This window comes from Phalacrocorax aristotelis, chromosome 13 (assembly GCF_949628215.1).
Source record: "Phalacrocorax aristotelis chromosome 13, bGulAri2.1, whole genome shotgun sequence".
Classification (NCBI taxonomy): domain Eukaryota; kingdom Metazoa; phylum Chordata; class Aves; order Suliformes; family Phalacrocoracidae; genus Phalacrocorax; species Phalacrocorax aristotelis.
Window position 1 is genome coordinate 11347977 of NC_134288.1, and position 24642 is coordinate 11372618.

Sequence of the window (24642 nt, forward strand, 5' to 3'; positions counted from 1 at the left end):
TGATCTTGGATCCCTTGGGTTTGGTCGCCCAGTGTGTGACCTGTGCAGTGTACCAGCCTCCTTGAAAAATGGCCTTTAGAAATTCTAATTCCCACCCTAAGCCTTTGGGAATTTGTAAGATTTGTTTTATCTGGTGCTTGTTGCTGGAACTAGGTGGGCTAAAACCCAGGATTCCCTGTTTATCGCTGCTGAGTACGAATGGAGCAGCGCTAGACCCAGTGAGGAGCAGAGGAGCGTGCAAACTGCGGTGCAGCCCCCTTCCCTCCAGATTTCATAGAGGAAAGGGGTTTAAAGAGCTTTTTTTCTGGTTCCTGCATGGATGTTTGGGAATATGTGGTTGCAGTATGCAACCTGAGGGGTGCTGGTTTTACCCTGATGAGGAATGATTGCCCCTCTGCTACCCTATTGCTGGCTGTGGGGAGGGGAGGTGCTCAGCGCTGCACAGGACCTGACTCTCAGGATGTAACCTGCACTTCAGCTTTAAGTTAATTTGATCTCACATCTGCTGTTTCTTAAATTAATGCTGGATGGTTCCTCGGAACGAGCATTACAGATTTTTATAGCATGTCACAGGTGCTCAGGTGCTGCAATGAGGGTCAGCACACTGAAAGCAAGGCAGGGAAACCATACAGGAGTCCAGACACCCAGTGGAAAATATGGCGAGGTTTGTCATTCAAAAGCCTGACAACTGTTGAGGAAGAGATGAGACAAGAAAGACAAGACAAGGCGAGTTTGTACTACACTGATGTTATTTATACTCTCACTACAGACCTAATTTCTCTTGTGGCTTTAATTGTCTCCATTTTCAGCCAGCAATCTATTTTATGGGAAGATGTTTGAGATGCTTTGGGAGTAGGGAAATTATTATACATAAAATATGTAGCTAGTATTATTAGAACAGACTTTGATTAATTTTGCAGCTGGCAAAATTACCCTTGCCTGAAAATGAAATCCATTTGATATCCGTGTGGAAGTAATTCTGTTAATATCAAAGCTAGTTTTAAAATGAAACAGAGAGGGCTCTACTCCATGTCTCCCATGTGAGGAATCAGGGATGCGAGATGAAGGGCTAGAGGGATAATTCCTTGCTAACACAAGGAATTATTCTTTCCTCCACAAAAACTTCAACAGGGTTATTTGTGGTATATTTAAGGTACGTTCAAGTATATAGATACATTCAAGTAACCTCTTGTCTCAATCTCACCTTTGATTTGCATATTGCCTATGGGAAGAGACTAATAGTTGTATTTGTACTATGTGTTTGCAGCACCAAGCACAGCAGAGCCCTGTTCTCATGGGTGGGTTCATCAGCCCAATAACTGTTGACAACAAACATACATGCACAGGCCAGAAATACCTCCCAGGCTAATTACCCTGCTAGTCTACAGGAGTGATTTTGAAAGGCACTTGGACAAGATTAAACAGACAGCTTTGGTTAATTAAGAACTGTTTGGGCTTCAGGTGCTATAAAGATCACAGATGGCCCCATATCCACCACCTCTGGCTGCAGTTGGGGTCTGGATCTCCCCCCTTTATTTCCCATGCTAAAAGTTTTCCTCCCTGCAGCCTGTTTGCTGGAGCGCACAGATTCTCTCCTCCTCCTAAGCAGGAGGTGGGCAGGTCTAACTACATTAAATATACAAACATACTGTGCTCCCTCTCTGCTCCACCAAGGGCTGGCGTGGGAATCAGTGGCCCATCAGCAGCAAAATCTGAGCAAAGGCTGCCCAAAGGGCTGGGGGAAGGGTGAAAACAGCAGCAGCAGCAGCAGCAAATAAACAGAGCAGCCAAACCGCCCCGTAGGAAGGGGAGAGGAGCAAGCGGGAGAGCTCAGGGAGGCTGTGCATTTCATGTCTCTTTACAGGAGCTTTCTGCAGCCCTTACGGATCTCTTGCAAGTGTATGTGCATTGGTGTCCCAGGGAAGAGCATCCTTCTAGGAGGAAGAGCTGGAAATCAGTCAGAAGAGAAAAGTAAAAACAACCAACCACTCAGCTATTATCCCTTCCCAGAAGCAGGTGAAAGGGAGAGAGAGAAAGGAGTTTAGGGGAATGAAGCTGGAGGATCCAGAGACTCAGAGGGGAAAAGTTGCCCTGATGGGAGACTCTGTGTACTAGAGCCTGAGCTCTGCTCCACAATGGGATTTCTCGTGTCTAAAGGAAACCTCCTCCTCCTGCTGTGTGCCAGCGTCTTCCCTGGTAAGTTTGAGAAACCTTTACTACCCCTGCTCCACTCTTTTGCTCTTTTCTCCCTTATCCCTCTCAAAGGCATGCTGTAAAGACCGGACCCTGTTAACAGGGAATTTCACCCACTCCTGCATCCTCCTGCCCCATCACTGCAGGTCCCCTAAAAACCAGCCTCTGCTAAGCAATGCTTTGCTTTTATTTTCTGCTCCTTGCCTGATTTGATGGGGAAAGGGTTAAAGCCGCGGTGGGGAAGGGGACAGGAGGGAGAATACAGGCAGGGGCTCAGCATCCTGCTTCTTGCCTGGTTTTTCTTCTCTGGGTAAAGTGTGTTAATGTGTCTCCGGGCTACAGCTCCGGCTGGGGAGAGTGCAGCCAGCGCTCAGCTAATGCTTCCCTTTGTATAATCCAGGGCAGCTAAAGACTAAGTAGGAGCCATATTCCACAAGAGATGTGGGGAGAGCCCCCGGCTCCCTCTCCCCGCCGCCCGTGGCGGAGGATGCATCTGCGTGCAGCTCGCACAGGAGCGCAGCTCCCCCGGAAGCCCCCTGGAAGAAAGGTGGCTTTAATTTTTGATAACCAACAGGCACCTCCAATGGTTCCTGTAGTGTACATGCAGGGTCAGGGCTGCTCCTTGCAGCCACCAACTTTTGAAGTCATTTTTGAGGGAAGCTGCACTCTTTTATCTAATTCGTGGACTCCCATATCCTCTTCCTTCCCCCATCATTTTTGTGAAAGACCAGCTATAAAGTTTAGCTTGAAGAGCTGAATTTCAGTCTGCCTTTTTTTTCTGATGCATTTGATGCCAGTTTTTATGTGTAAATCTGATCCAAAATCCCTATCTCCCAGCAAAAGGCTGCTTTTTCCTTTTTGTTTTTTCCCTTCTAGCATCCCTCTTTCCTGCTCGCAGACTTCAGTGCTAGAAACTTGCTGTGAAGTGGCCATAAAAATTAAACCAGATTAAGGGGAGAATGGCCCATGCAGTGTTTTTCAAATGGTTCTGCTGATGCCCCCACTTTCTGCAGACCAATCCTGCTCTGCAATAGAAACCCTACACTGGGAACTGGCCGCGGTGGGTGAATAGATGGAGAAATACATGGCAATACCTGGGGGAGCGGGGAGGCAAGTCACTAGGGTGGCATCACCCTCCCATATGTCCCTACTTGCCTGTTGCTGGGTTTAGCCTGGGGATCCCTGCCAGAGAAGGCTCCAGCTGTGCTGGCACTTGGAGCTGCACGTGTTTCATGCTGATGTGCCCATGCCTTCCCCACAGCCTTCGGTCATGTGGAAACCCGAGCTCATGCAGAGGAGCGTCTCCTGAAGAAACTCTTCTCTGGTTATAACAAGTGGTCCCGCCCCGTCGCCAACATTTCCGATGTGGTCCTCGTCCGCTTCGGCTTGTCCATTGCCCAGCTCATCGACGTTGTAAGTGCAACCCGTTTGTGCAACAAGTGGCCAAGATTAACCAGATCGGGGCTCAGGGGGAGGCTCCTGGTGCATGTGGGTTTTACTGGCTGATCCAGGGTTGGGTTGGGAAGACTTTGCTCTCATCAGGGAAGACTTACCACGCAGACAGCATTGCTGGAACGAGGGATGACTCATGTGAGTAGCTGGTCATCAAAGTGGATCCTTTATTCTCCATTTACTGTAGGCAAAATCCCAAATTCCTTATCAAAACCCATGGGACTGATCACAGCAGAGCAATGGAGCAACTGGTATAAATGCCAGAGAGTCCTGGCTAAGGAAAAAACCAAATAGCTGATTTGGAATTTGAGCCATAATTATTAGCACTAATTTACACAGGCTAGTAGGAACAGTGGCTTACGCACCTCCGGAAGATAGCTTGCCTGAACAGCTTTCTGCAAATGAAAGTTTTGAGGTTTTTTAGTTAATCTGGCAGATATTAAAGAGAAAACTGTTTCTGAATGTTTGCTCAAATAGAAGTTACACGTGTGCAAACTGCATACGCTATGTACAAAATGGAGTGGTTTGCACTCCAGAATGATGCACACTGAAATGGTATTTAAAGGATTACTTTATTACAGTGTGTTGGGGTCAAGTGTTAAATCCAAAGGAGATCCCTGCAGGGCTGCAGATGTTAAGCACACACAGAGGCTTTCTAGCTTGTGCAGATCCTGGTCCCACATGCTTCTTTCTCCAGTCCCTGTTTGCACGCAACACTTCCCAGGACAGCGGTGTTTGTGTAGCTGCGCATCTCTTGAACAAGGATCAGCCTTGCTTTTGGAGGCTCCCTGTCACTTTTTACTGTGTTTGTGTGGCAGAGTAAAAGGGGTGATAATGGAGAGCGTAATGCAACTTAAAGACATTACTGATGTGGGCCAGTCGTAACGGATGACACCCCACATTTTATATTTTGAGATACAAGTTTTGAGATGTGGAGGAAACAGAGCCGAGGTGGTGCGGGAGGTTGGCAAAGACACTAGTTGCATCTCCTTGTGCACAAGCCATCAGCTTCCAGCTTTGCAGCACATAAATGGTCTTCCATTCCCCTCCTCTCTCTTAATTCAGCCTGAGGGATCCAGGGCTGTTTGCAGTTGCTAATGTTGAAGTTGTACGGTTCTCATCTGAATAATTGATAAGACTAAAGATGAGACATTAGTGACTGGAGGCATGAGAGAGACTTTCCATTATGCAGCTGCTGAATTGTGGAAGAGGGAGGATCAATACACCTGCTTCATAGTGCTTTTCCCAGTTTACTTAAGGAGAATTAATCTTCTTAAAATCATGTCAGTGGTTAGAAGTGCAGCTAGCAGGCAGTTCTGTGCCGGGGCTGGTGGGTACAGCTGGAGGAGAGCTCTCATCGCCTCCTGCCCCAGTCTGTGTGGTGGGGGACTGATACCCCCTGCCACCACTGCAGCACTTCACCTATCTCTTCTCTTTCCTGACAGTGACTCTGTTTTAGTGTAGACCCTGCTGCAGGTGTTAGGCCCAATGTTTAGCTCCCAATGACAAGAAGTCTGAAAGAGAAATCAGAGCCATATTCAAACCCCAGCCTCTGCTGACAAAAGCTGGGGGTGGGGGAACAAAAATCAATGTGGAACTTGACATCCCTGCATGTCCTTACCTCACCCTGGTGTGCTGAGGGTTTTCTGAGCCCATAAAAGAGTGGTGAGGGATCAAGCACGTGTCTAGGAACAGCCACTGAGAAACACATTTGGACTCCTAAGCCTGTGTCTCTGCAGGACCTTGTGTGCTGCCTTCACCCTGAGAAAAGAGGCCAGGCAGTGCAACATCACCATCGGCTGCAGAATCACCCGCTGTCCTCTGGGCTGGCTCCTTGCAGAAGTCAGCCATGCAGGCGGAGGAGGCAGTCAGTCATTAGCACATTGCAAACATGCTATGAGATAAACCCACGGGGCTAGAGTCATGCTTGGCTTGGGTGAGGAGGATGACAGAGCCCTCAGGTGCAGTGATGGGCAGGAGTTTCCACCAAGGGTCTGTACCCAGCCAGGGAGGAAAATTCCAGTAAAGGGTAGCGCCTGCAAGACTGGGATCCCCAGTGCAGGGACTGCGGTGGAGACCCTCAGATGGCTGGATTGCAAAGTGGTAAGAGAAGCAGATGCTCAAGGATTGGTCCAGTCCAGGGCATGCCAGCCTACTCCAGTGGCATTCCTCATCTCCCATTGGCACCCAAGGAAGTAGCTGGGTATTTTCCCTTTCTTTGTTGCTCATTTGAAAGTTTTTTGTATTCTTCCTTCCTCCATGTGCTTCTGGTCCCTGACCCCCAACGAGCATATCTCCGATCAGGTTTTATACTTGGTGCCAAAACAGCAGTGAGGAGGCTCAGCAAGGGGGAGGCGCAGCCCCCCCTCAGAATGTCCTGGCTTTTAATGATCAGAATTAATCCTGAACTGCCAAAAGAACAAGGTTAATGACGAGCAGTTTGCTTCCAAATGAGCCTTGTCAATTGAGCTTGTTTTGATGCCAGCCAAAGAGAGAGAGAAAAGAAACAAACACACACATAAGCTCTGAGCTCTGGTGTGACACTTAAATCAAACCAGCACTAGGCTTTGCCCCACATAATTCATCTTAGTTATTTACATAAAGGTTGTAACAAGCATGCAAGGCAAGCAGCAAGCAGTTATTAATTCTACTACGGTACTGCCAGCGTTTATATCTGCCTTACATTATTTAAAAGTGTGTGTATATATATATAGTTCTACCTTTCCATACTATTTGTACTTAGATATGGGGAAAAGTCTACCAACAGACAGCATGGTACACACCAGGCTGGCCAAGGGTTACATGTCAGCAAAATACCTTGGGTTTATTCAGAAAATCCAGTCCATAGTGCTCTAAGTTCATGTATTTGGTAAACGGAGAAAGACTGCTGAGCTTCATGTTTCCAGAACTGTGCTCATGGATAATGCTTCACAAAATACTAAACTCTACTTGCAGATGAAGTTGAGCATTGTAATCCACACACAACGTGTGAGTACAGAGATATATACCTGTCACCCCCCTTCCTTCAGTGCTCAGGTCAAAGCCAAGCTGTGGACTTTTTCCTCTGCCTGGCCCCATCGTCTTAGGCTGAATCCATCAGCACTGAGGAAAATCCCAACAAATTCAAGTCCGTCTGCTCACAAGATTGCTTAGGTGCAGGCTCAGCTGTTCAGCGGTATCAGGCAGCTGTGCCCTGTCCCATGTTAAATGACATAAACATCTGGTTTTTTATTTCCAGGATGGAACTTACATTTATTGCAGAGGTGATTTATAATTACAGAAATGAAGTACAATTAAGAGAAACTTCATGAGTTCCTTGGGCCGTTTCATCTGCTTCTGTAACCAATATTTGATCTTGCATTTCAGGACGAGAAAAATCAAATGATGACCACAAACGTGTGGGTGAAGCAGGTGGGTGCACCAAAATATGTGCTTTTCCATGTTTCTTTTCAGTTTTTCCGTCTGAACTCTTCCAGCTTTGTAACCGCCTCATTTTTTTGGCAGGAGTGGCATGACTACAAGCTACGCTGGGACCCCCAAGAATACGAAAATGTCACATCCATCCGAATCCCCTCTGAGCTCATATGGAGGCCAGATATTGTCCTCTACAACAAGTGAGTGTGAACACCGTGGTCAAAGGGCAAACACATCCTTGCAAATTTTCTCTGCCCATGGTATTAAGGTGCTTCTTGCAATTATTCCTCCTTATTCTGTTCTCTGTGGATGAGTTCCGAGCAGATACTCATAACATCTGTTCCAGACGTGCCTTAAATGACATGATTAACATTCATCACAAGGGCTTTGTTCTCCTAGTAATCCTTTCTCTGGACAGTGAGTTTTGTTGGGTGACGCCAGGTATTGTTTTCTCTTCACGTCAGGTACACAATTAAGCTGGATTTGAGCTTTCAGTCCTCTTCAATTTATTTTCACGAAGGAGCTCTCCCCTAATTTCATCACCATCAACTGGAAAAGCCAATTACTGAGGATGGCCTTAAATAAGGAAACATGCTGAAACATGTCAGGTTTCTGGTCAGCCTAATACCATTCTAGAATTATTCTTAAAGAAGCATTTGTTCCTGATCCCAAATGCTTGAAATCTGTCTCTTGTATGGACACTTTCTATGGAGCAGGTGGTTGTTTTCTTTCTTTCCTTTGGAGCCAGTTGATATTCTTAGAAAGACTGTCCAAGCACCAAGACTGTTTTTGCCTCAGCTTATCATACCAGAGCTCTCCAGTCTCCCAGTGTGTAGGATATCCCCGTCTCCCTCCCCAGCACAGGCTCCAGAGAAAACACTTGCTGCAAGCATCAAACAAAACTATCTTTGTATGTGGCTAACACTTAGAGAAAACACTCACAGCAGAAGCCAGGCTCATTTTTAATGAACAGTTGCCTGGTTCTAGTTTGATATGATTTTGTTTTTGTTTTAAAAAAAAAAAAGGCTGAAGGAGGAATCTGGCCAGGGGATTGTGAGCTTTGGAGACTACGGAAATTGTTATCTTTGCCGTTAGCTTGTCTCTGATCCTCAGTGGTGTGGAGTGATTGCAAACCTCTTGGAAATCACTGCATCCTCACATAGCACCTTTTAGAGATTAGGCCAATAGAAATCACTAATTCATAGGCACTTGGACCTTCCTATCCTACAGAGACACACTCTGAGCATTAATATTATATTACAAGTGCCTCACATTGCAGCCAAGAAAGGTGTTCACAGCTTCCACTGGAAAAAAATTATTGTCCTTGTCCTTCTCATTGCTAAATTAACGACAATATTATTTTTGGAGGTTCTGGTTGTTGTTCTGGTGGACCACTGTGCCAAAGGAAATAGCATTACACAAATCTCCACTGTCTATGGGACCTTTACGGTTCAAACCATTTGCTGGAGCTACTGGTACATAGAGCCTGACGTGTCATCTCTGCATCTGCTCCTTGGCTCACCATACTCACTACCGTTGATGAGCATGGTCCATGCAAGGGGGGCCCTAGCACTCAAGAAGGAGGCCTCGGTATCCTTTTGTGCTCTAGACATTTTGGGACTTCACGTTGAACGCAGCCCCCAGAGGTCAGTGGGCGCCCAGACCTCTGAGCTGGGTAGCCTTTGGCTTCTGCCCCTTGCATGCTCTGCCCCTCTGCCCTGCTGTCCTAGTTCACTGCCGCTATCACCTGAGCAGCGACAGGGACTCCAGGGAGCAGCTGCCTATCTGCTGGCCACAGAAGCTATTCCAGAATGTCCTCTTTATCCTCTTCTGAGGTGCAAGTCTTTCAGCCTTGCCCACCTTATTACCTGACTCAGTCTGACTTGCAGGGAGGTATGCCAGACAGCAAGCCTAACTGTACTGGTGACCTGCTCTGATGCAGCGAGATCTGGTGCACCAGCCACCTAAGTCCAAGCTACTTTTCTCCCTTTATCCATACTTACTCTTAATAATCATGCATTCCTCTGTTGGTTGTCATGAGTCTATAATGCATTTTTAATTGGTTACTTTATCCATGAATTAAACATGGATGTAGGCGCCAACCATTAGCCGGTCAGTAATGGTTTTCCATTAATTCTATAGCTCTTCACATCTATATTTGCCCATGCTCTTTCATACAGTCTTACGTAAACTTTTTTCTGCCCTGGGATATACTTCTCTCTTCTACCTAGCTTCCTATCAAACACGTCTGAAGCCACAGTCAATATCTCAGCTGCACTGCTCTAACAGTCAGGTTTCATATTTTTTAGGGGTTGCAGGGCAAGGCAGGCCAAATGCAACACATGCAAGGCAAAACCTGTAGCATGATGGGACACTAGGATGAGGCTTTTCTGCGTAGCAGCTCATCAGCTGCATATCCAGGCAGTGTTTCTCCTTGTGGGCATCTCAGCTAGAAAAATTTCAGAAAGACAGACGTAAAGATAGTAACTAGTCACAGTTGCAACAAGGACTCCATCTCATATTTTACATATATATGATATATATATATATAGTCTAGACGGAATTTAAAGTACACGCACAGAATTCTGGGTTCCTAAGAGCAACGGAATTGCGTGCAGAGACCTTGGTGGAGGAGAGAGAGTGGCCACACTGGCCTTTTGCACTATTCAGGCTTTTTAATGTGAGTTATTTATTGCTTACCACATGGTCTGGCAGAAGTATGGTATTTCTGTTTGGGGTGGAATCCTTTGGAAAAAAGACTTTCTGGACAGGAGATTATACAAATGCCTCAATTGTTTTCATCTTGGGGTATTTCCAGAAATGCTGAAATTTAAATTTATTTGAGGTTTACATCTTTAAGGAAATGTAACCCCTTGTTGTCAGGTTATTCTCATATCTAAGCTCATTATTGTCAAAAACTTCCATTTATCCACTCTAATGGCCCAAATTAAATCAGTAAACTCAGCTGGTTTGGTCTACAGAGTATATGTAGTTGTCAATATTCATAAGGAATCTAAAACCAAATTAATATCCTACAAGGAAATTAATATGCTGTTGAATTTTCAGGCTTGATGAGATAAGTTCCAAGACTCTGTAAATAGTTTCTACTAGATGTGAGAAAACATATGTATAACAGAGGAATATGAGTTAATAATGAAGCGACAAAGCCTCTTCTCTGCCAACAAGACCAGCTGTTCCTTATCTGAGGCTGTAAAGGCTCTTCAGACACCACCAAATCATTTATAAATGAATTATCTGATCCTCTGCATTGAGTTATTTTCCCATTCATGAATGGACTTTAAGCATTTTTAATTTTCCTTTGTATATTTAAAATCTAATATTTTTTTTGTCTAATCAGGGAATAAGTCCTTGGGGCTGTGTTTCAATTTTATTCTTTTTAAATTTTTCTTCTCCACCACTGTGTTGAGCCATTTGGACCCTGTGCAACATCGAAACTCCAGAGGAGAAACCCTGAAACTGCAGGTTTGCAGCCAGATGCTCCAGCTGCTAAAGGCTGCCCAGAGGCATGCCAGACCATGTCCTTGCACCTAATGGATGGACAGGGAACTTGAAATGTGAGCTTTCTGGGCTAGTTTTCAACAATATATTCATGATAGCATTTTTTTTTTCTCTATCCTGATGATTGTAAAACCTGGGAAGAAATTACTGGGAATATTCAGACTTCAAAATTTTCTTCTTTGTCAATATTTTCTGGTGTTAGCTGTTCCAAAAAGAAATCTCTGCCTTAGCCTCCATAGTCACAAAACAAAAAAATAAAAGACAATGTCATACATGAAGGGAATTCAAATACAAATTTCTGTAATTAGGAGCAGGAAATACATTGAGGAATTCAGCCAGTGGCAATACGGACACAAAGGATTACTGGACTGGGTTAGAAGATCATCTGGCAGGCGGCTTTTGAAAATCAGGGGAAAGCAAAGAGTTCTTTTGTACTATGCTGCGATGTTGGCATCCAGGGAGACTTACGGAGTAATACTGGTTTCCTGACTCATCCCAGAGCTGTTTGAAAGGGAAATACCAAAAGATGCCCTAGTCTAACCTTTAAAGTACTGGAAACATTCTCAACATTTTTCTTTGTGTTTGAGTGTGTGCTTGCACACACCGTGTCATTTTGCACCAGATCGTACTTATTATAGGCCCTTAATTGCTACTTCACACTTAAGCTTTCCTGATTCTCCTGGGAGTTTAAATGACTTTGTTTCTGGAGAGGAATTATATCTCTAGATGCCTTTGAGGTTTGCTGCCAAGCTCTATCCAGTAATACAGGAATTGATAGAAATAAATTTATAAGAGGGATCTCTATCATGGGCTGTTGTTGGGTTAGTATCCAAGGACGACTTCTACTGCTCTGCTAAGGACAGAGCTAGAGTTTTGCCTACAAAATGTTGATGAGGATGCTTGGCAAAGGGAAAAGTCGAAGGAAAATGTGCAAATTTAGTGCTGTTAGAGCCTTTTGGGGAACTTGTGCTTATTTCATCAGTGTAGCACAACCATTTCTGAGGCAGATGCTTATTTTACTAATGATCAAAATTTTGGTTACCAATGATTTCTAAACATCTGAAGCAAGCAAACGCTGGGATGGGATCTACAGAAGCACACGTCAGCACACTGACATCTCCAACTATGTACCCAAGATGTGCATATATGTTTTGTACCCAAGTTGCCAAGATCTTGGAGATTTTTCAAACCCAGCTGGACAAGTTCCTGGTCCTCTCGTTGCTCACTCTGCTTTGAGCATGGAGTTTGGACTTAACAGTCTCCAGAGGACCCTTCCAGCTCATGAAGTTGTAGTTGTTTTAGTACCACAAAACAATAGTTAAACAAAATATTATCTGATTTCCCTTTGGAGAATATTTTAATCCAAACGTTACAGAAGCATCTCTTTAATGTCTACAGAAAGGGTGCAGGGTTCATTCTCTAAAGGGGTCTTGAAACACCAGTTTGTCTTGGTTGCTGCGGTTCCATGAAAAATGCGTTAAATGAGGACATTCTTGCTATTTCCATATATGTATATAGCTAATTTTCAGGCTTTTAAAACACTGTTTGGATTTAAGTTGTATCATCAGAAATTAAAATAAATGTGTGCCTCATTTACATGCATTCTGAAAACATTTAATTTTGCGAAATGCTGAATCTCCCAACTGCAGGGAAAATAGAAACTGGCAGAAAAAAAAATCTCCATCAGCAGAGCTTTTAATGAAATATGGTGGATGGCTGCCAGTAAAACAATGCCATTCTTGAACCCTTATAAGCTTAGAAGATTTTAGGAGAGCTGCCTTTATTCTCAAAATGAGGAATCAAAGGCTGCAGAACACAGCAGTACTATTTCCGTTGGCAAAGGAATAAGTGACTGTCTTCTCTCTTTACTGGTGTGCACTGTTGTATTTGATGTGAGAATATAAGAGCTCCAGTACTTTATTACTGACAGGTTTTTAGAGCTGTCAGGTCAGAGTAACCAGGAGAGCCTGACTGTCTCAATTCTCAAGTCCTTGTTGTGTTGTTTACCTTGTGCTTGCTCCTTCTTCCACATGGTGTTTCATGACAACTGTCACAACACAGTGGTCTAGACTGAATGAGATGAAAATGTGCTATCACTACAAAGGCATGACTGCAGATTTTCTCCATCCCACTATATCGGATCTCCCACCTTCCTGCCTAAGGAAATATTCATGTTATGCAGTCAGGGCTCCCAGCACAACTGGGCCAAGAATGGGTTTTCCCACAACAAAGGTTTCCACAAGAAAGCAGGGTTTCCCCAATCTCATAACTGCAGACTTCAATTGCAGTTGGTTGTCTCAACTTCATCCCTTGGAGGAGATTGGGGAAAGGCTTTGGAAGGCCATCGACACCCGGTGAGCTTGTTTGCTCCCTCCCTCATGTCAAGAGGATCAGAATGGAAGTAAGGCATTTCTCTAGGTTCACCCCACACCGGCAGGATGCCAGCAAGCATAGCTTCCAATCTGGTAAGCATATGATTATGCTTACCATAATCATAATCATAATCATAATAAGGTCCAGTGTGGGTGGTAATCTCGGGGAAGGAGGTAAAAATATATGTATACATGAAGGGTCAAGAAAACTGTGAATATTTTGCACAACATATCTGGCTTGGATACAGTCTATGTACAACAGCACAGCTAATTTACCCTGCGTACAAATTGCTCTGATATCTCTACATAGAACTGCAATGAGAAGTTCGAACATGCCCAGTAAAGTCAGGAATTACTCCACAGCCCTATTAGGTTGGTGAGGGAGAAGCAGGAGGATCCCAGGGTGTTTTATGGCTCCTCAGAGTCATTAACTGACTCTCAAATGCAAGAAGCTATTCTGCTGCTGGTTTCACTCCTGCCATGACACTGCAGGCAAAATCCAGCTTGGAAGGCAGTACCAGTGTTATTTGTAATAATACGTGAGCTGAAAAGGACCCAGGATGAGGCTGGGTTTGTTAGGCAAGCAATTAAAAAATATCTTTCTCATCAAAGAAGCAGATCATTTATGGAAATAATTGACACACAAGATCTGCAGGATCACACTGGTTACAGCTACGCTTGCAGGACAGAGGCGTGTGGTGACTGCAAAATCGCCAGAGAAGACATTTCTGGGGATGAAGCACAATTTTGTGAATTATTATTGTTCCTAGATTAATTTTTAGCAAGAATTTCATGCCCTTTTCCAATAGTTTTCAAAAGGAAAAGCACACACCTGTGTTGTTTACCCAGCCACTTACACATTATTCTACATAGGAAGGGAAACACTAATGGACGCTCATTACCCTTTTCTGTAATATGAGTCCAATTATAAACATATTGTTCCATTAATGAACAATTTAACCATGCCTCAGAGATCTCATTAAATGCAGAATTGGATTCCAAATTCCTATTGAGATTTAGAAAGGAAACCACTGAGAACAGCAAACACTGGACTGTTACTTGCTGTGCATATTTCATGTCTTAGTCTGGCTTTACAGTGCAGGCAAAATCCAGGAGGAAAAAAAAAAGAAAGATGGTTTTCATCCAAGAAAAGTGGTCCTGGGGTGTAAATTAGATCGAAGAAAGAAGAGATAAGAAAGGAGTTGGGTGGATGGTACAATGGCATCGCTCGGTTTTATTTGCATCAGAATAAAACACAATGGTGGTTTTGCCTTGATCCCTTTGAGACAGCAGGCTGGGTTTTTATGTATTTTTAGCTTTCCTGTCTTAAAAAACCAAACAAAAAAAAAAGGCATTATAAAGCTTTAGAAAAAGTACAGTTCAAAGGTCACAAAGCAGTGGGTCCTTTTGTGTTCTTTTGCTTTTCCAAAATCTGCCACAAAGAGCAAAGGCTTTCCATTACAGCAACAAAGAAGAGTTTAGTAAAAACCTGGTTCTCCACCACATAATAATTCTGAGTTTATTGTTCCATTAAGATCAGGGCTGTGATGGTGGGGGTCAGGGATATGTGCCATCTCTGCCCAGATATTGTGTTAGCCAGGAGAGCTCACGGAGGGCCAGGTCCTTGCCAGTTTCCCAAAATAAGCAATACTACACCACTCTTACTGGAAGCCAGTGAGGTCATGGACTGATAAGGATGCTTCAATGGGCAAGACAAAATATCAGAAAGTCTTTTTTTACCCCCTTTTGCAATCAAATTAATGGATGATCTCCTAAAGAAATGAATTTAGGGAAGTTCCTCTGCCTTCAACACCTTGAGGGGCCCCACCAGATCATCTCTGCACTTTTAATCTTGCTGCTGGTGAGGAAGAGGAGAGCCGTGACCCCCGTGCACCCTGTCGCTGTACGGCTGCTCTCACAGCACGTCTGAGCGCTGAAATAGCAGAGCAGGACCGGGGGGGTGCCGACTGCTGGGAAAGCGGCTGCAGGCAGGATTGGCTCCAGCCAGGAGGGCTGGGCGGGAGCAGAGGGCTTTCCGTCTATATCAGCCTGAATAATTAATCTCAAGTTTTTAGCAGAGGCTCTCCCTTCCCTGCTCAGCTTCCCCTTTGTTTAGCAGCATTGCTGTTTGTGACAGGCTGCTTTCTCTGTATTCCTGAGCTCTGCAGTGGCTCAGGCCGGGTATGTAAGATGGTCCCCAACTCCCTCCCTGCTTTTGGGGTGATTTTTTCTCTATTTCTGCAGCTAGACTTGAAGGCATTGTTCTACAAACAGATTCCATCTGCTTTTTCCCCAGTTTGTTGGGAGTTCAACCTTTCAGACGTTTGCTCATGGTGAAAAAAATTGCAGCGCTATCCAAACCTCACCCACATTTTAAGGCTCCTTGAACCAGGGTGTTTGATCCAGGCTGTGACTGTCCAAGGTTACCAAAATCCTCTGCCTGCAAGTAGAAAACAAGGGAGAGAGAGGGTTTGACATTTCAGCCAGTCACTGCACAAAAGGGCTGCAGATGCAGGGGCTTGGCTCATTTTCAGGTGAAGGTATAATTTTGTGATTCAAATACCCAATCTCCATCACAATGATTATTTGAACAAGCAGATATGTCACTTGTGCAGATCTGAATGCTTCAGTTTTGCCTTTGTGTAAGCTAATGCAGGCTGCAGATCCTGCAGACAGTGCCTGGAGGAAGGATGTTGCTGTAGAGGAGGTACCTGTGGACTTGGCCACAGATGTGGAATTTAAGTGTCACAGTCCATGTGTCCTCCTCACTGAGAGCAGGGGAGGAACAGCACTTCTTGATGGCATAGCCACGCAGGGCATTAATTACCTGCTGCGTTAACTGAATCTATTAATTAATTTCTTTCTGTGGCCTCCACACACTGGGGCAAGCAGCAGGTTCAATATTTATTGTGTAGTAGCTGGTGACACTGAGGCAGCTGGAGGACAGGGCTGTCTCCAGGACTGAGGATCCCATTCCCAGAGTTTCTCAGACTCCCTCCTTTCTCCAACACTATTTGAGCTTGAGTATGGCATTCCTTGGTAGTCTTTCTTCCCCCAAATCCTCGGTGCACTTGCCTCTCCTGTTGCCTTTTTTTGATCCCCTTCACTTGTAAACCAGTCCCCGTAACAAGTTGGAAGCAGCCAGTGTCATGGGTACATGGCACGGTGCTGCGGGAAATCAGTGCACTGATCAGCTGAGAAAAGCAGATCCAAACAAAAATAAAAATGCTGTTTATGCAATATCTTCTTCATTGACTGCAGAATGGTTTTCTGATATAAAATCCTGGGTTATTATCTATTTCTCTTACACCAGCACACAGACCCCAGTTGAGAGTCCCTGTAAGAAGACACCAATCTCTCTTCCTGACTGGGAAATCAAAAGATTAACTTTCATTATTCCTATTAATAGGACGTTCTTGCTGTTTTTCATGTAAAAGACTGAATGATTACCCACCACTGTTTCATTTATAGCAGCTGTCACAATTAATTCTGCAGAGCTCACAGTCACACTACCTGATAGTGGTTCCTCGCACCTCTCTAAAGCAAACAACCCTTTCCAGGGCATTTATGAGGCAAACTTGAGTACATTCACCTCAAGGACCTGACTTATGCAAGGTGAGGGCTGACATCTGCATGCAAATCCAGTGCTTGCATAAGCCAACAGAGTTCAAAAGCCACTGGATAGGGTGGATGGATCCAGTGTCTGCACATGATGTGCCTCTTGCATCACTCAGGCGCCCCAAGTGCATTATTGGAAGTGAGGCACTGAACATCCTCTTTCTTTAACAGAGTTGAGATGTCCCAGAGAAGCTTTAGCCTTTTTTATCTTCTGTGTCTCCCCAGTGCTGACGGTGACTTTGCAGTCACCCACCTGACCAAGGCCCACCTCTTCTATGATGGGAGAATTAAATGGATGCCACCTGCTATCTATAAAAGCTCCTGCAGCATCGATGTTACCTTCTTCCCCTTTGACCAGCAAAACTGCAAAATGAAGTTTGGCTCCTGGACTTATGACAAAGCCAAGATAGACTTGGTGAGCATGCACAGTCATGTGGACCAGCTGGACTACTGGGAGAGTGGGGAATGGGTCATCATCAATGCTGTGGGCAATTACAACAGCAAGAAATATGAATGCTGCACAGAGATCTACCCTGATATAACTTACTCCTTCGTTATCCGGAGGCTGCCCCTATTCTACACAATCAATCTGATCATCCCCTGCCTGCTGATCTCCTGCCTGACTGTCCTGGTCTTCTACTTGCCCTCCGAGTGTGGAGAGAAAATAACCTTGTGCATCTCCGTGCTGCTGTCCCTCACTGTGTTCCTGCTGCTCATCACAGAGATCATCCCGTCTACCTCCTTGGTCATCCCTCTGATTGGAGAGTATCTTCTCTTCACCATGATATTTGTTACCTTGTCTATCATCATCACTGTCTTTGTGCTCAATGTGCACCATCGTTCCCCACGTACCCACACAATGCCTGACTGGGTGAGGAGGATCTTCCTTGACATAGTCCCACGCCTCCTCTTCATGAAACGTCCCTCCACAGTGAAAGACAATTGCAAGAAGCTCATTGAATCTATGCACAAAATGACCAGTACACCAAGGCTTTGGTCTGAGATTGATGTGGAACCCAACTTTACTACCTCATCCTCCCCCAGCCCCCAAAGTAATGAGCCATCACCCACATCTTCCTTCTGTGCCCACCTCGAGGAGCCAGCCAAGCCTCAGCCTACCTGCAAGTCCCCTTCTGGGCAGTACTCTGTGCTGCACCCAGAGCCTGTACAGGTGACCTGCTCCTCACCACAACCCTCATGCCACCCCCTGAGTGACACCCAGACCACCTCCATCTCGAAAGGCAGATCACTAAGTGTTCAGCAGATGTACAGCCCCAGTAAGGCAGAGGAAGGGAGTATCCGCTGCAGGTCCCGGAGCATCCAGTATTGCTACCTGCAAGAGGACTCTTCCCAGACCAATGGCCAATCCACTGGCTCCCCAGCATCCCAGCGGTGCCACCTAAATGAAGAGCAGCCCCAGCAGAAGCCCCCTCAGTGCAAGTGTAAATGCAAAAAGAGAGAGGCAGCAGGCGCACCAGCTCAAGGAAGCAAGACTCACAGCGAGAAAGAGCAACATCTTGTGTTGATGTCCCCAGCCCTGAAGCTGGCAGTGGAAGGGGTTCACTACATCGCAGACCACCTACGAGCAGAAGACGCGGATTTTTCAGTAAGTATGCTAACTTAGCGTGCTCTCCTTGGGTAAGTCAAAAATTATCTGCTAAGGAAGCCCCACCAAACCTGGGGGCTATATAGAAAGTATACTTGCTGATGCAGGCTCAGCCATCCCTGATATTGTGGTTTTTGAACACATTGGCCACTATAGGCGCAGCTGGAGAGTTTGTCCTTGGGGTCTTGGCAGGCATGTGGGCCAAGCGGGCAGCACAACCAGACCATGCTCAGAGCTGCCCTAGAACAATAGGATTCTCCAGCAGAAAATAGACATAAAGTTGTTAGGTAGGAAGGGAACAGCTAAGATTGTGAAAGACCCAAAAAGCTGTCATCTGGCGGGAACACAGCAGACATTATTTATAGAGAAATCTCTGACAGACAGGGAATTCACACTCTCTGTTTTTTATTAAGCATTGACTCTGGCTACTGAGCCTAGGAAAGCAAATTCCCAAAATAGGTTGTGGATGTGGGAAGCATCTAGTAGCGTGAGGACGTTGCAGGATATGTTTAGCTCTGCGTGATGCAATTCCTCATTAGTGGACTTCCACCAGAGCAGCTGGCTCTGTGCAGAAAGGCGGGTGGACAGAGAAATTTCACTCTTACTCTGAAGGGGTAAATGTGGCTACGAATAGAGAAGGAAAGTAGAGGCTGAAAGAATTTCTTTTAATGGAGATGGTGATGCACATACACATGCCACATCCTTTCACATCTCTTGCAGCTCTTCCCCTGCAATACTATGGGTATGGTATGCTAGCTGATTATGGCCATAATGAAGGAAGCCACAAGATAACCTGAAGTTAGTGTTCTTGCTAAAGAAAAATCTTATCTAACATTTCCTAGGGAAAGCCGTCAACAAAAGGTACTTTTTTCAACTGTCATTACAGTTTGAGTTCCTCAAGATTTAGAGCCAGTGTAAGTCATAGTGCTTTTATGCAAGACTTCCTGGGCATGAAGAGTGATTTTATATTTGCATTTTTCACAGCACTGAGCACTTATCAGCAGCAATGAAAGATTAAGGGCTACGTCCATCTATATAAGCATTGGTACCGTAGTTTGAGAGGCCTCTGTTCTTTAATGTATTTCACTTCACAACATCCCTTTGAGGAAGTAACTCTTTATTCCTCATGTTGAGGAGTGACAGTCAAAATACAGAGTTGAGGTGACCTGTTCAAGGTCACAGAACAAATCTGTGGCAGAGATGGGCTGTGAATCCTCATTAGTTGGCAGCCCAGCACTTTTTGCCGGGCTAAAGCACTTCACGAGCACATTAGGAATTAAACTCTGTGGGAATTAAACTGCTCTCTCATCCTAGCAATAATCACAAGTAAACCCATGGAAGTCAGTTGATTTTAACTCACTTGTTTCCCCCTGGTGCAAATGAAAGTATATTACAGCAATAATACTTCCCATTTCAACCAATTCTCTTTCTGCTAAGCTTGTTGATATCAAGAACTGAGTCGATGAATATCTTGGGTTCTTTCCTTTTAATCCATGATTGCAACTTTCTTTAAAATGAAAACAGTCTTCAGAAGCCACAAATTTTCGTCTGATAACTTCCACTACCCTTCCCTCTTGAAACGAAGTGGTTATCCTAAGAAAGCAAGCTATTTACAGCACTAAACATCAAAAGCAGAAGAAAAGGAGCAGTTCTGAGGGCTCTGACCAGACCTCCTCGCAGCCCAGGCTGTGAGCAAAATTACCAGGAAAACCTCCAGCAGTGAGCAGAGAAGGGTCACCCCCAGGACCACCGATGCACCCGGCTCCCCAGGAAGAGCCTGCAAACCTGCCCACAGTTTTCTGCTCTTTCACAGCAGTTGTGGCTGGCACGGTAGGCAGAGGTTTTCAGATTTGAGGGGATAATTGCCGAGCCTGCTCTGAGGCGATACTACTTTCTTTTTCTGGAAAGTGGGAAAGCGCATTTTCTCTCCAGGTGGAAATGACAAAGAAGGAGGAAACATGATCTTCTGGAAATTAAATTTACTGTAAGGAGCAGAACTGATCTAATAAAATGAAAACATATTGGGGAAAAAATCAGTACTCAGAAATTTGCTTTCATCTTAGATTAAAATTGTAGCCGTTCTTCATGGAAGTCTTCGACAGATCTATCAGCTTGCACCTCTGATTCAACTGCAGCCCCTGAGACATAGCTTGCTGTCCTTCGGCTTGTATTTTCAGACATGCACCTTCCCAGAATGAGAACAGAGCTTCTTTTGAAGTTTCTGTCTTTTTTCTAAAGTACCATTGCCACAGGGGCAGTGCTTCTAAATTAAAAGTAAATAGCTCATTTAATTAAGTGCTTCAGCAAAGAGAAAATGGGAAATGCAAGAGGCAGTTGTTTGTTGCAGAAAGATATCTGCAAACAATTCAAGCACAATGGTACACTGGGGAAAATGCAAGAGCAAATTGTCCCAGCATATATTAGAAATGCCATTAGAAATTAATTACAGACTGAGAAGCAAAACAAGTTGCATTTCACACACAAGCCAAATTAACCAGATACCAACTGCACTGCCTGGAAAGCCTTGTTGTCCTCATGCCTGTGCACATCTCCAGACTACTCTAATAAGAAGACTTTGAAGACAGCTTAAAAATAAAATGGGAGAGAATGTAGCCGAGGGGGAGGAAACACGGGATAATCTCACCAGTTTATTTTTAACAAAAGACAATAAAACCACCCAGGGCTGCTGTAATCTGTGTTGCAGGCTCTGGCTCTCGGGGATCAGGTGTCACCAAGGCACCTCAACCCTCCACTTGAATCCTGGGGCAGGATGCCTTGTTCCTACTGCTCAGACCTGCAAGGAGCTGGATCAGGGGAGAGCCACAGATTACCTTACTTTTTGGGAATTTGCGGGTCGGAGAGTCATCTGGTTCCTTCCCCTGAGCCTTTCTCAAAAGTAGTTTTGAGTGAGCTTCTTAAAAATTAATCAGAATACAGCTCAGGAGTTGGGGTGGCAGATGTTGGCAGCTGCATAGATGTTGTCAGAGAGGCCTCTGCGGATCATGTTCCACGTGAGGTGCTGGACCACAAGGAAATGCTATAGTGCTATAATCAGAAAACAAAACAAAACAAAACATCCAGATAATTTTCTTTTCCTCCTGCTCTTTTTTTTCCCATTGTCTCTCCCTAATTTCCAGTTTCACCCTTCTGTGCTCTTGGTCTGAAGCTGGATATTGATTTTGCAAACATCTGATGCACTCCCAGCCATCATTTCCAAGAAGGGCTGAGTACGCATACACCATTGCGTTTGAAAGCAAATTTCTGTTGAACTTTTCAAATAGTTCCTCTTCTCCTGTTGCCCTTCTTTTCTCAAAAAGAAACTCATCTAGTTCAGTTCTTTCTTTGTGTGATCTAGCACTTACTTTTACTATCACGAATATTCAGAAAAGCTTATTTTGCCAGAATGAGGCACTATTTACTCAATCCAGCTTTCCAGCTGGACATCAGATGGCAAATTTCAGATTTTCTTTACACGTAGGTTGCATCATGAGACACTAATCCCATAAACAGAATCATCCATAGCTTGCTTAGCTCACCTTCTCAGCAGGAATTTTAAGCATCAGAGGCTCACTCCAACTTCCAGCAAGCGATTAATAGATCAGAAAAGGTACTGCAAATGGGAGTTATCCACTAGACCTTATCCTCAGAATGAGAGAATTCTATTCGATTCAAGGGTCACTATTTCTTTACTCTCCCTAATTATAGATGGATGCTCTAAGGGCTGTACAATCATAAACCAACAAGGTTTCCCCCCAGAAGATAACAAGCTTCAGGATGAACCTCAGCTGTTTACCTCTGCCTATTGAATAGTAAAGACCTGCTTAACTTGGTGTTGTTTTTAAAGGGAATAAAATTATCCATTGCACGAAAATATTTAGCTGATTCTTACACTTTTGAAAATGTTCAGGTTTTCCTGAAATTTAAGATGCTTTGTTGTGAGAAAAAATTATGGGGAAATACGATATGGTCTCCAATGCATGCCTCATTTCCCAATTTGCAAAGCTGCCTCTGAAGCCAAGGAGCCAGAGCAATACCAGATGATTTAAAGGCTTAACCAAGCAGCCCACATGGCAAATAACGAGAGGCATAGTTAAAGAGCTCACTTTGCTGGCATTGCTTCAGCTGAATGTTGTCTGCGTTGAGGCAAAGAGTGATGACAGGTCCTTTGCAAATACTTTGAAAGATTCATGACCAGTTTGTCAAGGTTTCAGCATGCCAAAATGGTGGGGGTTTTTAACATAACGTAACGATTACGTTCCCTACTTGTATGGAATTATTCTCTTAGCGGAATAAAATGCCACAGCATTGGTCACAGAAGCCAGGATTGTATATTTCCTCCCTCTGACACATCATGATTTCTCTGTACACCCACAAGTTATAAGATAAAATTCAGTGGTGCATCTGTGACTGATGAAGGAAAAGAAGACTTAAGGTGAGTTTCCAGAGTCACTGTGTTGTGCTCAAAGCTTGTTTGTTTGGTGCTCAACAGATCGTAATATTTGAGGACCTGAAGTTGCCACTGTACCTGCGAAAACGTCATCTGTTGCAAATGACTATTTCATCAATATTTGGATTGCTTCCCTTACAAAAATTAATTTTCAGCATAATCAGGAAATCCTTAAAAAAAGAAAAATCAAGCTAGGGCTCATACAAATCATGTTTTAGCTACTGTTCTGGGCTACTCTCTTATTATTATTATCTGTTTAAAACAAACGTAGGATCCATGGATGAAAAGGCCTGTGCCATTAGTGTTACACTATTACTGTCCTGTGCTTTTCACTCATGCTACGGCCCGAGGTACATGGCAGCTTTGGGCACGGTGAAGCCACTCTTTGCTCAGGGTCACAGACTGGTAGGTGCATTAAAGCAGCCCCAGCAAAGCTCAGCCTTGGCTTTGCTGCTTCATACTCCTTACACCACACTCCTGGCTTGCTGCAATCACAGCCACTGCAATCACAGTTAGAGCTAGCTCCCGCTGACATGTTTTCCCTAAGGAGTGAGGCAGCATGCCAAATTTCAGCCCTCGGGCCTATTAATCACCAAGTGGTATATTGTAGGAAATTATAATGGGTACAGCCATATCAAATAAAACTTTGCCATCTGATCAGTCCTCTTCCTGGGAAAGAAATTAATAACAGCAATGTAACAAAAGAGGCTTTCATATGTATGTGGTTTCTTACTTAATGAAATAGCCATTTACAATTCTTGCCTGATGGTATTAACAAGTATTAGACCTCCCCAGAGAGGGATTGCTGTAAAATCCTCCCACAGCAAGACAAAAGTGGGGAAAAAGCTGGGTGAGGAAGACCACTTCTTTTATTTGCTAGATCATTTTCACTGCTTATTCATCCAAAGCTGTAAATCCCTTTGCAGAAAGAGTTTGCTGTTGTTAATCTGTAAGCAAGTCTGTTTAGGAGCATGGGGAAATGAGTAATTTCATTCCCCCCATTTCTCCCCAGTTTGAATTGCAACCTCATTTACACACCCAGTTACAGCTGTTGCTCATGGAAAATGGGATAGTGAGTGTGCAGACAATCTTAATTATCCATGGGCGTATGTCATCCCTGGGGAGCTGTGAACAGGGTTTGCAATTGCACATGCACACCCACACAGTCTGGAAATCTGTCTCCCACATCAGCAACAGATAGAATAAATCTTTGTCATCATATAGGACCACTAAATCAAAGCAAGGCCTTCCCTATCTCTGGACTTAAATTAAAATATCCTATTTTGGAATAAAGACAATAGTCTTTATAAGTTTTAATCTCAAATCAATGTTAATAATTGGCCGTTCATCTCTGTGTTCCCAGGTGAAGGAAGACTGGAAGTACGTTGCAATGGTCATTGACAGGATCTTCCTCTGGATGTTCATCATTGTGTGTTTGCTGGGAACTATTGGTCTCTTCCTCCCACCATGGCTGGCAGGAATGATCTAAATATAGCCACATAAGGAAGAAAGTATATCCCACTCTACGGATTTTAGTTCACCTGGAAGGAGAGGAGAAGAGAAACAGAGGCAGCCCTCTCAATAATTTACTGCGTGTCCACGCTTGAGTTGCTCCAGAGCTCTTTGGGAATACTTCCCAAGGCCGCATCATTTTGCCGAGACATTTTCATCTCCTCCATGTAATTTAGGGGAAAAGTTGTTATTAAAGTTTGTACATAGCATGGTGGCATTCATTGGCATATACTCAGCAATGTAAGAACATGAGCTTGTTCCCTAAAGCAGCACAAAAAGAGGCTTCACATCTACAAACCAGCCCCAGGCAAATTAGCTCCAGTTGTCTTCAGAGGTCTCAGTGTGCCCTGCCTAGTAATTTTGCCCTGTCAAGTTGAAGCAGTTCAGGACAGCTTGTCCCTGTATGAGTCATTTTTAAAATAAAGTTCCAGATTTGGGATACCTGTGTGGGACGTGGTCTGTGATCAGCTGGTAAAGATGGACAGGCTGGAAAGGCTGAAGGAATTCCT

The 24642-nt window shown here is 44.4% G+C and overlaps 1 protein-coding gene across 4 annotated transcripts; it reads left to right on the plus strand.

Moving 5' to 3' along the window:
• Nucleotides 1-1487: 1487 nt before the first annotated feature.
• Nucleotides 1488-24342, plus strand: CHRNA4 (cholinergic receptor nicotinic alpha 4 subunit). Of its 4 annotated transcripts, XM_075109188.1 has the most exons (6): nucleotides 1500-2196; nucleotides 3455-3606; nucleotides 7012-7056; nucleotides 7150-7259; nucleotides 16794-18174; nucleotides 23985-24342. In XM_075109188.1, exons 1-6 carry the CDS (start codon nucleotides 2136-2138, stop codon nucleotides 24108-24110), a joined length of 1875 nt encoding a protein of 624 aa, XP_074965289.1. In that variant the 5' UTR covers nucleotides 1500-2135; the 3' UTR covers nucleotides 24111-24342. The 4 variants fall into 4 exon arrangements, with proteins under 4 accessions (XP_074965288.1, XP_074965290.1, XP_074965287.1 ...); XM_075109187.1 differs by lacking the exon at nucleotides 23985-24342 and adding an exon at nucleotides 19699-21873 and having other exon boundaries at nucleotides 1488-2196; nucleotides 7012-7259; XM_075109189.1 differs by lacking the exon at nucleotides 23985-24342 and adding an exon at nucleotides 21880-23972 and having other exon boundaries at nucleotides 1489-2196; nucleotides 7012-7259.
• Nucleotides 24343-24642: the final 300 nt, after the last annotated feature.

Coding starts and splice junctions, on each gene's coding strand:
- CHRNA4 (XM_075109186.1), top strand. CDS start 2,136: ATGGGATTTCTCGTGTCTAAAGGAAACCTCCTCCTCCTGCTGTGTGCC. Junction 3,607..7,011: donor TTGCCCAGCTCATCGACGTT/GTAAGTGCAACC, acceptor CTTGCATTTCAG/GACGAGAAAAATCAAATGAT. Junction 7,260..16,793: donor GATATTGTCCTCTACAACAA/GTGAGTGTGAAC, acceptor GTGTCTCCCCAG/TGCTGACGGTGACTTTGCAG.